The sequence below is a fragment of the Vanessa tameamea genome, chromosome 24, assembly GCF_037043105.1.
Source record: "Vanessa tameamea isolate UH-Manoa-2023 chromosome 24, ilVanTame1 primary haplotype, whole genome shotgun sequence".
NCBI lineage: Eukaryota > Metazoa > Arthropoda > Insecta > Lepidoptera > Nymphalidae > Vanessa > Vanessa tameamea.
Genome location: NC_087332.1, coordinates 1,538,045 through 1,554,909, shown reverse-complemented (window position 1 = coordinate 1,554,909; position 16,865 = coordinate 1,538,045). Strand labels below are relative to the sequence as shown.

The 16,865-nt window shown below is 33.1% G+C and overlaps 2 protein-coding genes across 2 annotated transcripts in view; both read right to left on the bottom strand.

Annotated features, from left to right (window-relative positions):
- The window catches only part of LOC113404864 (uncharacterized), a 295,398-nt gene that overhangs the window by 188,009 nt on the left and 90,524 nt on the right, over window positions 1-16,865 (bottom strand). The gene's annotated exons all lie outside the window — the stretch shown is intronic.
- Window positions 6,981-16,258, bottom strand: LOC113404870 (octopamine receptor beta-3R-like). The gene is made up of 3 exons (XM_026645939.2): window positions 15,165-16,258; window positions 9,426-9,537; window positions 6,981-7,383 (listed from the first exon to the last, which is right to left on the bottom strand). The coding sequence occupies exons 1-3, from the start codon at window positions 16,006-16,008 to the stop codon at window positions 7,167-7,169; spliced, it is 1,173 nt and encodes a 390-aa protein (XP_026501724.2). The 5' UTR covers window positions 16,009-16,258; the 3' UTR covers window positions 6,981-7,166.

The following is a 16,865-nucleotide window of genomic DNA, read 5'->3' as shown; positions in this document are numbered from 1 at the left end:
CACAAATCAAATAAAATTACTCTTTGGCCGGGTTTGAACTCTCAATCATCTTCAACAATCTTTCGCAAGGCTCTGGGGTAAGTCAAATAATCAAAATAAACAAATTTATTTTAAGTGTTTATTATAACTGCGACGTATATATCTACAATACGACATACAATACTGCAACAAGATCGAAATTTAAAAACAATTTTGATTACTAATATATTGTAACTATAAGCTTAATGCGATTGAATTATTGCTTTTAATTTCCTCATGTATTTTTTTTTTTACAATATTTACAATTTAAACTAATTTTACATATTCTATTCTCATACACCTTATTGCTATAGACATTAAGCACATTTTTGATAAACTACTTATATATCTAAAGCGTAAACGAATTACAGAATTTGTAGAATCCTTACATTACTAAATATGATATAAAATGATTTCATTTTTCTTTCAATATTAAATAATAGTCTTATGTTTATTTCAATATTTATTTAAAATAGGCTGTACATATATGTATATTGTTATTAAATATATAAGTTAAATTATGATAATTTCTAAGAAGAATTTAAGAAATAATTAAAAAAGATCGAAAAGATTATTAGGAATGGCATGTTAAAGGTCTTCTTTAAAGGGAATTAAATTCAACAAATAACTTTACATTAAATTATTTTGTTATATTTGTTTCTGTCTGTATTTCTTCGAATATTATTAATTGATGATACTAAGGATATTACGGTAGGATTTTTTCTTCTCGGTAGATTCTACAATTTGTACCGATGGTTGCTTTATCTTTAATACGATTATTTAAAAAGATAATTCTAAATAGTTTGTAAAAGCCTTCTCGAATGAAGTATATTTAGATTTGATTTCGCTCACTAGTTACTTCATTCAGTTCTTCACGGTAAAATTAACATTTCGTACTGGCGATAGAATTAAATTTAATATAATTGTATAAAATGACTAAATGAAATGATTCAAAACTGCTCGCAAGAGCCTACTTGAATAAAGTATACTTTGATTTAATTTGGATTACTGGTTACTACCGAGTTTCTGGCCGGTTCTTCTCGGTTAAATTTACATTTCGAAGTGGTGGTATTTTTAATTTTGATACAATTCTATAAAAGATCATTCGAAAGTGTTTGTAAAAGCCTACTCGTATGAAGTGTATTTTGATTTTATTGATTTGATTTGATTGGGTTCATTGGTTAACCATGACCATTTGAGTGCTAGTTTTCTCTTGTAAGTATAGTACTTTTTTATCAAACAGTTTTTGACTATTGTTATTTTTGGCTGGATGCAATCAAATGATGTTAACTGCAGACGATATACATAAAAACTCAGATTCATATACACTTTTATTAAGGTAATTAGTTCTTTCTAAATTACTACTTACTACCTTTTCTACATTGAAAGCGAAATTAGTGAGCTGGAAACAAGGTCGGACATGTACATTTTTATTGTTTTTATTTTTGGGCAATGGTCGTTCCACCAACTGTATCTGATGAAAGATATCTCTAAACTTAACCTTTTTACATGATGGTACCAAGTACCGTCACCAGTACCCATAAAAATTGGCGCTGTTAGAAACATTGATCATTCCTTAAATCGCCAATGCGCCACTAACCTTCGGAGCTAAGATGTTATGTCCTTTGTACCTTTAGTTTTACTGGCACAGTTACCCTTTAAATTGAAACATAGCAGTAGAATATCTGATAAGCGAGTGGTATCTGTTACCATCTTATATGGTATATAAAATTCTATACCCAAACATTGTCCGGAAATATAAACGTCGTCGCCGCCTTTCCGTGTATGTAATCGCATCTACGACAATCGTTTAATAATAAATTATATTTACAATAACATGCTGTCCTTTTCTAACACAACACTGGATAAAGAGATAGCAGCATCCCCAGTCCTGTCGAGTTGGTTTAATTTAGAGATTTATAATAACCGTGCCAGTATCAATTTAAAATGTGGTCGAGATTACAAACGTTATTGAACAGTGACGCAGTGAGTGATTAACGCCAATCCGGTGCCAACTACGGTTCATAATTCGAAAATCCGTCGTACCTTTAATTATAATGGGTGAGTCACACCGCATTAGATAATCTCTCGATTTGACCTTTAAAAATTTACTACTAGTAAAATTTCGGTAAACAATACAAGCTTATATAATAGAACTATGTATGTACATATATAGTATGTACTCTAAGCATTACATGTAATAAATGCTATTAACTTAATATTTACGTTTTGTTTTCCCCTTTGCAAATAAATAATCTTATATATAAATACAATTATAACTAACTACAACTAATAATACATCTAAGACATATAATATATATATCCTAACTACATATATCACAACACATACTGATAACTTCTCTCTCTGCAAGATATACAATGTGCATTTAACAATTTACAACATTCACTAATTTTATTAGAAAGATTTTGTATGTATGATAAAATATTCTGTACTGGTTGTTGTCAGCGGCTTTACTCGCCTTTCTGTATAGGTATAAAAAAGTAGCCTATGTACTTCCTTGGAGTTTAAGGTTGTTTGATACTAAATTTCATCAAATTTGGTTCAGTAGTTTCGCCGTGAAAGAGCAACAGATAGACAGACAGACAGACAGAGTTACTTTCACATTTATAATATTAGTATAGATATAGATAGCCTTTGCAATTAAACGACCAGACGTCATTATTATTTAAATGATATATAATTTAGACTGGACGATTTTTTTTTACATACATTTGTGTTTTATACAAGAAATCCATGTTATATCACAATTAATATTTATATAAATAAGTATAATTATTATTAAATAAGTAATCTTAACGTCTATGTATAGTTTGCTAAGCGAACAGATTAAATCAAACAAAAAATTCTTTCAAAACAGTTGTTAACAGAATTACTGAAGCGAATATTTTTTTTTACTTATAAAATCACGTGATATCGCATGCTAATCGACAGTTAAACCTCAGTCAACGTCATTTCGGTCACTCGAGTTCCGTGACCGATGTATTAATTGGATTCTACGAACATATTTCTTTTTATTTCAATTACTTATCTGATGTTTTTTTTTTATAAACGAACAGTAAACGCAATACAATTCGTGCGAACTTTCTGGAATAATTTTATAAAAATATTTTTAATACAATATATATGAAAGATCTCGGTTGAAATTCCAAAATTTGTAAAAAAAAAATTAAGTGCTCAGTTGAATAAAGTACGTTATAGTTAACTTAACATATGTTAAATCGCAAAAATATGAAATCAAATTGTATGCAATACGTTTCTGAATCACGCTAACGTTTGGTTCACCCCGATACATGTATATGGGCTATCAATTTTTTAATAATAGAGACGGAATAATTGGAACGTATTTTTATTGCTATTACCACTCAGGACCAAGTGTCGACCGAAACTACGAAAGTAGTTTTTGGATTGTTTACACTGTGCGTGTAAACAATCCTACTTTGTTTCATACGAATGACACTAATTACAATTGAACTTTTGGTTTCCTAATAATTTTGTCATTATTTATAATATAACATTGATAGTTCTGAAGTTTAACTAATGATGAGTTTGAATTTCTAAATGTATTCAGAATCAAACAGTCAAATTTGTTTCGAAGTTATGCTTTTAATAACTGGAAATAATATTTGAGTTAGTTAAAATCAATATTGATAATGAATTCTATACAAATAAAGAGCGGCTGACGCTATCCTGCCTGTATATATAATATGTTCTGATGGTGGAGAGCATAAAAAACATTTCTACGTAAAAAATACTTAAAAGACAACTTTCATGGTAATACTTCAGTGTCGAAGTCAACGAATCTCCATTTTATATTATATAAACATCTATTATGATTTATTTTTATCATTATTAAACAAAAATGTAAAGACAATAACCATTAAAATTATTTTTTTTAATGATTATTACGATAACACTTGATGCAGTCGGCAACTGCAGTCGGGCATTGCACAATTCGGTCAACAGTATTTGCGTATATCCATTAGCAAACACAAGCAAATATGCATGTTATTTATATTCTACATAAAGACCAATCAGCCTTATAAATTGAACACATAGCGACTATCAACGAAGAAAATTAAATAACACGATTTAGCCAAAGTTGCGTTCCGCACAATTTCGTTTATTTCTACGAAGTTTAAATTCAAATTATCGTTTGGCTCAAAAAGTATTATTGAATATATATTTAAAAAAATCTTTTGTCCTGATTTGCTATCAACGCACAAGGAAAGCTGAATTTAGAAGGCTGGTATTTGAACATGATCCATATGATTTATAACGTAAGTATCCATTGTGAAAAGATTTTTGAAATATTTAACTTAAACGTAACTTAGGAGGAGTAACTTTTTGTAAATATTAGGCTTTTAAAATTGAGCAGGACACAAAGTAGAATACTGTCATGTAATATGAAGTCTTAATTACATTTATATTATTTGAAATATTAAAATTAAAGAGAAGAGCGTAATGGGCATCGCAGGATTAGCAGGTAATAATACCATAACCCAGTCACGGCGGACTTGGGCAGTCTAAGGTACACATGGATCTTTTTTTTTTTATCTGGATATGTGTATTGCTGTTGGCCCTACTGGCCTTTACAGCGTCACCGAACGTTGGGGCGAGTGCTAAGACTCTGCCTTAAGGTGAACCCTTTTGGGCTCGAGAGTGACGTTCGTCCTGAGGGTGTCTCCTATGAGATCGCACCTCGGCTCAGAACGTAGTCGGTGGGGGTACACGTGGATCTTTCATCTCATATTTATAGGAAAAGCATAGTGCATGTCTCGGGTGGAATTTAAACCCACCTATCCGCGCTGTAAAATTTTGATGTAAACAAACTTCAGACCCTCAACAGGAGATGACGCTTGAAATAACTACTGGGCTAATCCCAGTAGTTATTTCAAGCGTCATACTATTAAATAATTAAAATATTATTATTACAATATATTTTTTTACATAATATTCTGGTGACGAAGAAGTCTCCTTGACCAAATTTGACAACGGCCTATCTCATCAACGGCCAACTACGCAAGCAAATGTGCAGTCTATATAACCCCCCCAACCCTTTAAAAATATAATCTGACCCGACCAGAAAGGCCAGTTGCATTAAGACTAGCTATAAGACAAGCGAATCCGCCAATAAATATACTAGTATTCGCTCAGTAATCGAAAATCGATCATAATCATTATTGAAATTTAGGAAAATACGTATGAAATTACACATAGCTTTTTTTTCTACTGTTTTTATCAGAAATTTTAATTGAAAACACAAACGTTTGTCGATCAATCAAACAAACAAAAGCACAAAAGATTAGTGTACTATTTTGTTTTCACCTTATAATAATATATAGTTTTTAGTAGCGGTTGAATAGTTTTATAACAACAATATCTAAATCTGTTTACAACAATGTATACAACAACATAAATTAAAAAAAAACCGAAACTTAGAATACCTTAAATATAAAAACCAACAAAGTTTTTTTTTAATATTAATTTCAAATCCTTACATTATTGCCGATTTATATAATAATACTAAATAACTTTACAATAAATACGACATAAGATTTATACAGAATTATATTTTATTTATAATAATAACTAACATTTTATACAATCGTACAATATAATTACCTCGAATAACTTTTCAAACTGTATAAATGTAAGTACTTTTTTGCTATATACTTATTATAACTACTTTTATAGACGTAACGTATTCCTTGTTTATCGTTTTACTTTTCAATGGATTTAATAGGATGACTTTTATGTATGTGTCACTGGATAATTGTAAGGACTGTTGTTTTATAACAGATAGCCCAAAGAATTATGTAAAACTATGAACGACGCAGACTGTTCTTTTATATAATGAACCATTTTAATTTTATATAAGATTTTAAATTAACATGGTTATTTTTATAACTACAAGTATTTAAAAAGGATATTAACCATGTTTTTTATTTTTATTTGGTGGAGCTCAACACGCTAAAACGATCGATCGAACGGGATCGAATGTCGAGTGCACGTAAAACAAATAAAACAAGGGACAATAGTAGGGGTGAAAGTGACAGTGGTAGGGGTGACCAGTGTTTACGCAGCAAACGTACGAGAAAGGAGGTAGTCCGATATGGACACTTCTAATGCCGTCAACATCTACCCGCAAACATCAGTCTCGTGAACAGGACATTCGTAGATAATGTGGAAAAATCGAGCTCCACCAAATAAAAACGTTATAAAAAAGGGAATTTGGAAATCTTTTATATACCACTAGTTGTCGCACGCGAATTCGCTCGAATTTTTGGGGTTAGTTGTCAGCTGTTAGGCATAAAAAAATAGCCTGGAAAAAAATTATTTAACTCGGTTCAATGGTTTGGTCGTAAAAGAGCAACCAACAGACAGAGTTACTTTCGCATTTATTATATTAGTAAAGATATATTTTTTAGTAAAGTTCAATTGTAAACGAATAGCCCATTCAAACATGTTTTTAACGTTAATTAAAATGGTGATATTATATATAATTTCTAACGCTATATTTGATATTTATTATGACGTAATAAAACGTACGAATGACTTTGTTTTCGAATTAAAAAAAACCGTCCAATTATCTATTTTGTGTATAGCCGTGTTTACAGTCATATGATAAAAGTTTTTATACAATAACAAACTATTTACAACGAGTTAAATATTTAATTAAGATGACTGACTAATAAAATTATTGCTCTTTATGAATATTATATTCATTAACTAATAGTTTTTATAATACATTTTAATTACAACGATTACATATTTTACCTCAGAACAAGTTGGGTCGAAAATGATAAGTTCATTTACGTACCAAATCAAGATGGCGGTTCCGATGCTGCCATTACGTTCTCCTTAGAACATAGCAACGTTTTTTTTGATATAGCAACCTCGGAATCGGAATGGAATGTTTTTCTCAAAATTCGTTGTGGTAATATTAAATTTGTTATACTGGATATTTTCTTTTATTAAATAAATTTATTAATGCTACCCGTAACATTATCAACGATATTGCATATAACAAAAGTATTTTTTTACTTAACGATAACAAATAAATAGTCCCCAAAGAAAATATTCAAGTAATTTTTATACATTTAAAGTTGAGGACTTATTGCTTCTATCACACGAACGACGCTGTGCCCGTGTCTTTCCAACAGCTGAAACAGCAAGGGAGGGCACACATGAGCGTGTTTTTAAACGCGTCTCGAAAGTCGCGGTTAAAATACGCGTATATTAACGGGTTCAGTGCGGAGTTGAAGTAACCAATCCAGAATAAAACCCCGACGACCACCGACGGCGTGTCACACGGCTCGCCGCAGACGTTTGTTGTTACGTACCTGTGAAGAAATTATTATTATTATATATATGGAAATAAAAATAAATCAAACAAATGAATTCATGATAACAAGTAATAATTCAAAGGGTTGTTTGTTATAAGAAATAAAACCGCGTATATTGTGTAACTAGTTAACGCCTACTTTACAATGCATAATTGTTTTTTTTTTTTTTTGCTAAATTTCTATTTACATTACAATTATTACGAGAATTAATTTTTTTATTAATCTTTAAAAATACAAATATTGATAAAAATGTGTAGTTTTAAATAATATGATGACTGTGGTAGGGCTTTTTGCAAGACAGTCTGGCTAATTCATCAGTCACTCGTCAGATATTCTGAATTTATGAATAAAGTTTGCATGTACTCTACTGCCAAAAAGGTTGCTGTTTGGCTTAGTACATGCACATGGGACGTAACATCTTAGATCCAAAGGTTTGTGTCACATTGACAATGTAAAAAGTGGTTAATATTTCTTACATCGCTAATTCCTATGGGCGGTGGTGACCACTTAACATCTGGTGGACCAACTGCCCATCCACCTATTTTTTATATAAAAATAAATGTACAATACTCTGAATACTTGTTGACTTCAAGGCAGGATGTACATACATATCACTATAATTGTATTTAACTAAAATGACTTTGTATTTTTAAATGTTGAAAAAGAGTAACTACTGAGTTTTTGTCGCTTCTTCTTGGTAGAATCTGAATACCGAACCGGTGGTAGCTTCATTTATACTATAATTTGTTAAATGACGATTTAAAAGTCCTTGTAAAAGTTTACTTGAATAAAGTGTATTTTGATTTTGATCTCTAGATTAAATTATATAGAAAAAAATTAAATGAAGCTTTTTAAATGGAAAATAAGTATGGATTCCGGCGCGTACGTAACGTACATATATTCGATATGTTTGAAACTGTCACATAAACAATCGCATTACGGCACGGCGAGCCTGATTTTAGCGTTCGGTTCCAATCGACGTTTCGAGAGCATGTGTCTGGCGTATTTCAATGCATATCTCAGCGAATGACGTCTCGCTCACAATCATAGTCAATAAAGAGTACTCGTGAGGTATACACACGGGCAAGTATCCTTTATTTGTCTCTGATTATATATCAATTTTAGTAATTCCTTTTAAGCGAACTATTGTTATGGAACCACTATTTTTGTCTGATTGGAAAATGCTATGTTAGGTTAGACTAATGTATGTGATCGAGGACGATAAAAATAGTAGGCCTACAATGTCACTGATTCTTAATTATGGCTCAAATTTTGTTATTTTATATTGACGCTAGGCACGATCTTTACGCTGCAGTAGTTCGAAATAACTAGAGTAGTGGCCCGACGCATTTGAACGCTGCTACGACGTCAATATGCCAACGTCAGCGTTTGAAAACGACCACACGCTATAATAGAATTTTAACATTAAAATTGTGTTCTATAAAAGTGTCTCTAATTGTTATATCGAAAAGGCATAAACTACTACATGTTTAATAGATTATTTTTTATACATAATGGTATCATGATGATTTATTTGAATGATGTTCTTTTTACGCAGCTTACAGTAGAGTGAACTGGCAGAAATCGTCACATCGACCGACCAAATCCGACCGACGCAGGCGACTTTAACGTCTCTTTCTTTCTTTTTTGTTTACTACTGATATATTATTTAAAGAAAAAATTAAACGTTTATTTATTTACACGGCACAATTATAAAAAGTATAAAAAAAAATGTAATACTTAATCTACAAATAAATACAACAAAAATAAATATATAAAAAAAGATTTTACATAATTCAAACGTGATTTTTAAAAACAATTTTATTTCGTGGTATTTAATTTATAACGTTAAAGCTATTCATTTATTTCATTGTGTCAATTATGTAATACATAATATATCGAACATAATATATAGCAAGAGCAACTTCGATCTAAACATTTGTCACACGATACGTATAATTTTATTTATACATCTGATTGACTACGTGTATCCGTTCAAGTGAAATGTATAGTTTCATAGGTTTTGTTGCGTTACTTACCAAAGAAAAAATGGTAGCCAGCACAATAAGAATGCGCCGACAATAATGCCCAGTGTGCGGGCAGCTTTATGCTCAGCACGCCACGACTTGCCCGCCGCCCGTAACGATGCACCTGGTGGGAATTAATTTCGAATATTTAATATCTTTTAGCGCCGTGAACTTTTAAAAGTTAAGAAGAAAAAAAAAAAAAAAAACTAGTTTCATTTCATCCGGTATAAGATAAAATTATGTTATAACATCTTAGTCCAAGTTCTAGAATGATCCATTTTTTATTTGTGTCTCTTAAACGTAGTTTACCCAAAGATTTGATGACTCCCATTGACTTTCTTGAGCTATAAGTCAATGTTTTGTGAGGCATTGCTGTATCTTATATCTAATTTTATTTATTTTTTATTTTAGTTTGTCTACACTTTTTTAGAACCGGGCAGCATCATAGCTTAAGTTAAAGATATTAAGATTATTATTATTTTTAATTGATATATGGTATTCGCAATGTAAATGTTTATCTCAAAACAGTCGTATATTCCAGACGCATTATTTTATACCGTTTTAGTAAACTTTGAAACATTTACGAGTATTCGTCTGATAATGCCATTACTGAGCCAACATGGCATTTTGCTTAAAATACGGCATATTTAACCGAAGAGCTTCAAGTCTAATCCGAGCATCAGTGATACTTCTCTAAGTTTTAATGAGCTTAATTTGTGTTAATAATTCATGTTATCATTTATAATTCAAAATTGTTGAACGAATTTCTGCCACATTTAGTTTATATTACGCCAACATACTTTTTTTTATTTCAATGTAAAAACGCTTTTCTCCCACGCGAAATCGGGGGTTATGTCGGACTAGCTGGTGCCGAGAACGCTTAGTGCTCTCCAGTTCATCGGAATGCCGTCTAAAAAAGCAGCGGCTCCTACTCCATCTCTTTGGGGGCATCACAGGATCCGCAATGGCCGGACTGCTGGCCCACCTTTGCCGTGCCAACACGATTTGGACCACTTGATAGAATAACCGAACTTCCTCTTAGATAAGAGGCCTTTGTCCTGTAGCGAGTCATTCGTGGGCATTTACTATGGTAATAATTTGACACACGAGATGTTCAGATTTCCGCATTTTTTTGTCAAGGTCAAATTAATAACTAAATGTATCTCTAGATCGAATATCGATGCGACAGCTTGTGTCACAGAAATAAAAAACTCTATCAATCACATATACTATCGGTTGAATAGCGATATTGTCAATACATATGTAAATTGAAATGGGATGCAGTTTTACGACTCCACACAGAGATATACGTACACTCATACTGGATTCTGATTTCCGTGTGTATTGTATTTTTGTCTCAAATGCCAATCACCAATAATTTCTTGTATTTTTATTCTTTTTTGTTTTGTTTTTTTTTTTCTTGTTATGTTTCAGAACTTATTATTAATCAATTATTGTATATAGTATTTATATAATTTGTAATTTTTTATGTATTTATATTATATTTTTTTATTGATATGTATTATGTGTATTTTATATTTACATTTATTTATTAGTTTAATGTTATTTTTTTTATTATTACAGCACCACCTACCTCATATCCTTTGAGTCACCTACCGTTGGTTGCCTGGTAGATGTCGCTATGTTGCGATAAGGTCGCATAATATGATGCTACTTTTATTGAGGCTGTTTTCATGATTTTATTTTATTTTTCTCTTAATGGTGTACAATAAAGTAGTTGTGTCAGTTGCTTTTCAATAATCTTAAACAGATTTTTGAAATATTTCATTCATTTTCTGTGTAATTAAAAAGTTTTCATCTGGTTTTTATGGAATATAAATCCTTTTTAGTATAAATTAGTGAGGTTTGTAATTTTAGCGGGATTTTCATTACTTATTTTATGTAATATGGTTTAATATTCTTTATAAAAATATATTTTGATAATTTTACTTAGCGACGATCGATAAATAAATTTCAAATCGATAGTAACCGTCTAGTTAATATTCTCGCTGGTATCTTGTATGCAAGCGTTGTGTTGCTTTATACTTTCTTATAATATTTAAAGCTATAGGGCGCTATAGGGCGCTATATGTAGCGCTAATCATTCTCCTTATGGCATTGTTAGGCGGACACATAGAACTTACTTGATAGTAATTGGTCACCAATGTATGTAGTCATTAGCCCCGTAAATAATTAACCTTTTTCCTTACATCGCCAATGTACCACCAACCTTGGGAACGATAGCGAAAACCTTATCAATATATAAAATATCACTTTAATGGATTTATATACGTCCTTGATCTTTGCAGGTCTTGAAAAACATAAAAGAATATATAAATCAAAAATATTTTCTCAAAGGGAATCATTATTTTATATTAGAAAAAAATATGCCTAGTATCGGTGTTTTTGATCCATTTCCAACTCTACGATAGGATGTTAAAGTCGAATTTTGATCGCAAGTTATCCTTCAAGGGTAAAGATTGAAAAGTCAGAATATTTGTATTCATTTGGTCGGATAGAATCAGTTTGACAGTTTCTTTAATTCAAGCGTAGCCTACAAACTTTGTTTTATATGTAATAATGTCTTTCTGTCTTACTCGGAAAGACTCTCCATTTATGATTTGGAATATTTGGTTTATTTTAACGACAGTGAAATGATATAAATGGGTACCAAACATCTGATGGTAGAGCTTTTGCAATATTTTATTGTCTAACACCAATAATACGTATTGTTAACTTCCATTGAGCCAAGATGGCCCAGTGGTCAGAACGCGTGCATCTTAACCGATGACTGTGCAGTGGAAACATTCAGCAAGGTACCCGGACCCCTGGGGGGAAACCGGGTTATAAGGGATTCTTACTCACTAAAACCACTGCGATGGCCATCCTCGGCACGGATTGGAATGGCAGCGGGATCGTGTCGATATAACGCATCCACGGCCCCTCCTGTGCAGTGCTCCGCTCGTGACTCGACGGACCTCTCCTCAGGGGGTGACGGTGATCTCGCCCCCTGAACTCCTTGCTAGTACTTACGGCAGCACGAGGCCATCCTAGCTTCCGTCCTCCTCAGGGCCGTCTGAAATAGGACACGTGAGGCTCCCACCTCACGCTTCCACGGCCCCAGGGTCACGTCTTATCGTCTCCTCACTCATTTTTCTATTTCAAGCCAACCATTTTTCTAATCGGTTTGAAAAGTTACCAAACACGCATCACATATCCCACCAAACAGCAATATTTAGTAATGTTGTGTTGCAGTTTGAAGGGTGAGTAAGTCAGTGTAACTACAGGCACAAGGGAGATAACATCTTTGTTCCAAGGTTGATTGCACATAAATTGGTTATATGAGGAATGATTAATATTGCTTTCAGTATCAACGTCTCAAAGCATTGGTGACGACTAACTATTAGCGCCTATTCCGTCTCCCCAAGACATAAGAATATAACATATATCTGGTTTCAAATAGATCCACATTAATATAATAGATTCGGACGTTGCATTATTTTCAACTAGTGTTGCATATCGATAGTCCACTATCGATAGACTATCAATAGTTAAGGTGTTAGCGATAGTACCGATAACTCCCCATGAGCAATACTATCGATAGTATTGCAAAAATCATTACTTTCAACCTAAGCTATCGATAGTCCAAAACAATCGATACTATCGATAGTATCCATAGTATCGCTGCTACCAATAGTATTGCTTACAGAGAGCTAGTGATACTATCGATAGTATTGATCAAAACGATAATATCGATAGTGCTATCAATATCCTGAATAGTATTCGAGGTCAACTATCGATAGTCAATATATCGATAGTTCTGCAACGCTGTTTTCAACTATATGCACTACTAATCAACGCTACTCTGGACAAATATGTTACTGGTTTATAAATTCGTCTGTACTGCTGCGAAAGTTTATAAGCTACGGTCCAGTGGTTCGATGCTACTAACTTATATGCAAAGATATTTTTTTGATTTTGTCCTGATTCGATCATTCCTCATAAACATAAACTTCAGGTAATCGAAACAGAGAAACAAATTTACTTAAGAATATTTTGATTTTAATTTAAAGACTCTGATTTAGTTTTACTCTGTTTCTTCACAAAGCTTACGAGTGGATTATGACTACGATTTAATGTGCTGTCAAGCCACAAGAATGGCTCATGAAAAAAACAGTACGAACATGTAGCTCTAAAAAATTCTAAACAAAAACGCTTTGGTCGCCTTTGTCTCAAGAACGACGATCTGAGAGTTATATCGTTGTTATCTTTACCACAGGGTTATGACTCACTCGTTTATAGAGCCATTAGTGCATATTATTGTGTGCCAGCTTCTGATCTATCCTAAGAGTTTCTTATTTTTCCAACAGGTAAAATATTTTAGTTTGTGGTTTTCGTATACATCTTGAATTTAATAATGTTTTAAGCGCTGCTCGATTAATCTGGTTAGCCCAAGTTATAAAAAAATTCTAATAACAAAAGATAAGTTTGTTTAGCACACATATGTCTTTAACATATCGATTTGATATACGATTTGATTTATTAAAGAAATATGTGTGCTTAATTTGTGTCTATGATTAGCGGTCAAGGAAAACTACATATGTCTAATTTGAAGGAAATTCTGCCACATGTGTATTCACCAACCGACATTAGAGCAGCGTGGCGGAATAAGCTCCAAATCTTTTTCTTCAGAGAGGAGGCCATAGATACATACAGGCTTTTACTATTTAAATTAAATGAATTTACATAAATATTCATTTATTAATTAATTTTATAATTTATTGCACTCACATTCACAAAGTATGATAATATATAAGTGACATTGTATTAGGTAAAACATGCAGGATAAACGCCATAATCGGCAGTGAGAGGTGTTGGAAGGAGATGGTTTCATGGTACCGCTAGTTTTTGACTGGGTATTCCGGCGATTTAATTGCTGGATACCCCGCATACCCCACACCATGTGGTAGAAACGTAAAGGCGTCTTTCCAGCGAAAAAAAAGATGAAATACGAAAAGTAAAATAGTTGTGAAAGGGAGAATAGAGTAAATCTATGGACACAAAAACAGTTTAATTAAGACTACGTCTAGTAAAGATATACAACAAACAACCATGTAATTGTACGCCAACAAATATCAAAGAGATATTTATCTGATATTAAAATGTCAGGGATTTATTCTCGCCACGGTTCGACGTTCAACTGTTATCTTTATTTATAATCTTTCATTACTTACTGAATGTGTGTTACTGTACCAGCGTGATCTCTGGTAATTTTCAGATCTATCGAAATGTTTAAATAAAGATAAATTGTATAAAAGAGGTTTGAGCCTTTTAATTTTTGTTATTGCCTTCGTGTCTTTTAAGAGCCTTGTGAATTTTACAAACTTTATTGATTTCGAAGTGGTTTAGTTTAGGTAGGTTTCTTGGTGCTCTGTGCAAGCACATCTAAGCGTGTCCCAGCCTATACAGTGAAGGGTGAGTGGCCAGTGAAATTAAAGGCACGAGGGATATATTAAGAACTCGGCCCCTAAAGTTGATAGCACTTTGGTGTTGTACGGAATGTTTAATATTTCTCACAGCGCTATAATATGTCTATGGGCGGTGGTGATCGCTTGCCATCAAGTGGTCCATTTGCTGATCAACCTACCCTTATTATAATAAAAAAGGTTGGTCGTAAATTGCTTTTTTATTTAAAATATAGTGAGTATGGTTTAAAAAAGTCTTAAGAAATATTGACGATAAAATATTTACCTTGAGAATTCAGCTCTGTTGCTGCTTTTGCTAATTCTCTATTTGCCACTGCTGATGTACAGCTTGGCCTCCATCCAGGAGGTGGCTGTCCACTTGATGATCTCTTGTTGGAGCCTCCAGAACAATATCCAGAACTAGCTGTATCACAACTTATATTTACTGATTTTCTCGGACTGGCTTCCTTACTAGGACAAATGTCACCCAAAGCCATCACAACTTCTCCTCCAAACTCTGTTTCCTCTGGACCAACCTCCGTAAAGGTGCTGTAGTTTGGGCTTATATCTGAAGGTCTTCTATCAGGGTGTAGATAATGAGAATGATGTGCACTGTGTGACGTATGTTTCATATGGACAGAATTGAGCAAAATATTTGATGAAGTCCTTGTCAGCGCTTCTCTTTGCCTAATAGCTTCTCTAAAAATCTTACAATACATTGATATCATGACAATACTTGGTATCCAAAACGAAACACTTGATGATATTAAGGCGTAGATCATATTCGTTTTGAATATACATACATCTGGATGCGCTTTTCGTAATTGACGATGCTGTTCTGTTGTGTACCATCCCATAAATATGGGAACAAAGCTTATGAATGCTGGCCAAAGCCAGACGTTTGCGAGCATAAAACAGACTGTTCTGTGCGTCATAGTCACCGGATATTCCAATGGTCGAACTATTGCATAATATCTATCAACGGATATACAGCATAAGTGTAGGATGGAGGCGCTTGAGAAATACACGTCGAGGGAATTGAAGATATCACAGACGAGTGGCCCAAAGAGCCAAGTGTCAGTTAGTTCAGCACTAGCGTTGAAAGTCATGGCGCACAAAGCGACCAGCATATCAGCAACTGCGAGACTGACGACGTAGTAGTTAGTGATAACTCGAAGCTTGCGGTGACGGTGGACAGATATGATTACGAGAGCATTTCCAAGAAGTGCCCCAAGGATGATTGTGATAAAGACGAGCCCCTTGAGAATGAGGGAAATTGTGTGCCAGGTTTCGGGCGCGGCAGGCGGCAGCGTTGAGTGGAGCTCATGGAGTAACGCTGGCTCCGTGCCGCGCCCGCGTGCTTCTACCTCCCCTCGAAGAGCGCCATCTGTCGACAACACAGAAAATTAATGACATTGTAACTATTATACATTTTACTTAATTAAGTTTTTTTTTAGATTCGCTAATTGGCCACCTGATGGTAAGTGGTCACCATCACCCAAATACATTGGTGCTGTAAGAAATATCAAGTATTCCTTACATCGCTAATACGCCATCGACCTCTTGAACTAAGTTTTTCTCTCACCCCTAAAACTGGAACACAAAAATACATTACAAGTATTGCTGTTTAGCGGTAGAATATGATCTGATCAAGGAGTGGAACTTACCCAGCCTATTTTACAATACCCTACTCTATCACCAAGTGAGCATTTAGAACCCAATTAATTTAAAAAGTTACGTAAAATTTTCATAAGTGTAAATAAACATTATACGGACGTCTAGAGTTTCATAAAACGGTAAATAATAAGATACTTATAAAAGAACTCACAAAGGAAACTCAAATTTCATGTAGAGCAAGTTTTAATGAGGGTCTCCGGGGGAATGTAGACACTCATCAAAATGGTCTTGGGTTTATGAATAAGAAAAATTATAACGATACAGAATTAGAGCTTCTTAATTTAGTATCATTTTTAATTTGTCCTCATGT

Coding starts and splice junctions, on each gene's coding strand:
- LOC113404870 (XM_026645939.2), bottom strand. CDS start 16,008: ATGCTGGTCGCTTTGTGCGCCATGACTTTCAACGCTAGTGCTGAACTA. Junction 9,538..15,164: donor AACAGAGCTGAATTCTCAAG/GTAAATATTTTA, acceptor AATTCCCACCAG/GTGCATCGTTACGGGCGGCG. Junction 7,384..9,425: donor TGGCTACCATTTTTTCTTTG/GTAAGTAACGCA, acceptor ATTTCTTCACAG/GTACGTAACAACAAACGTCT.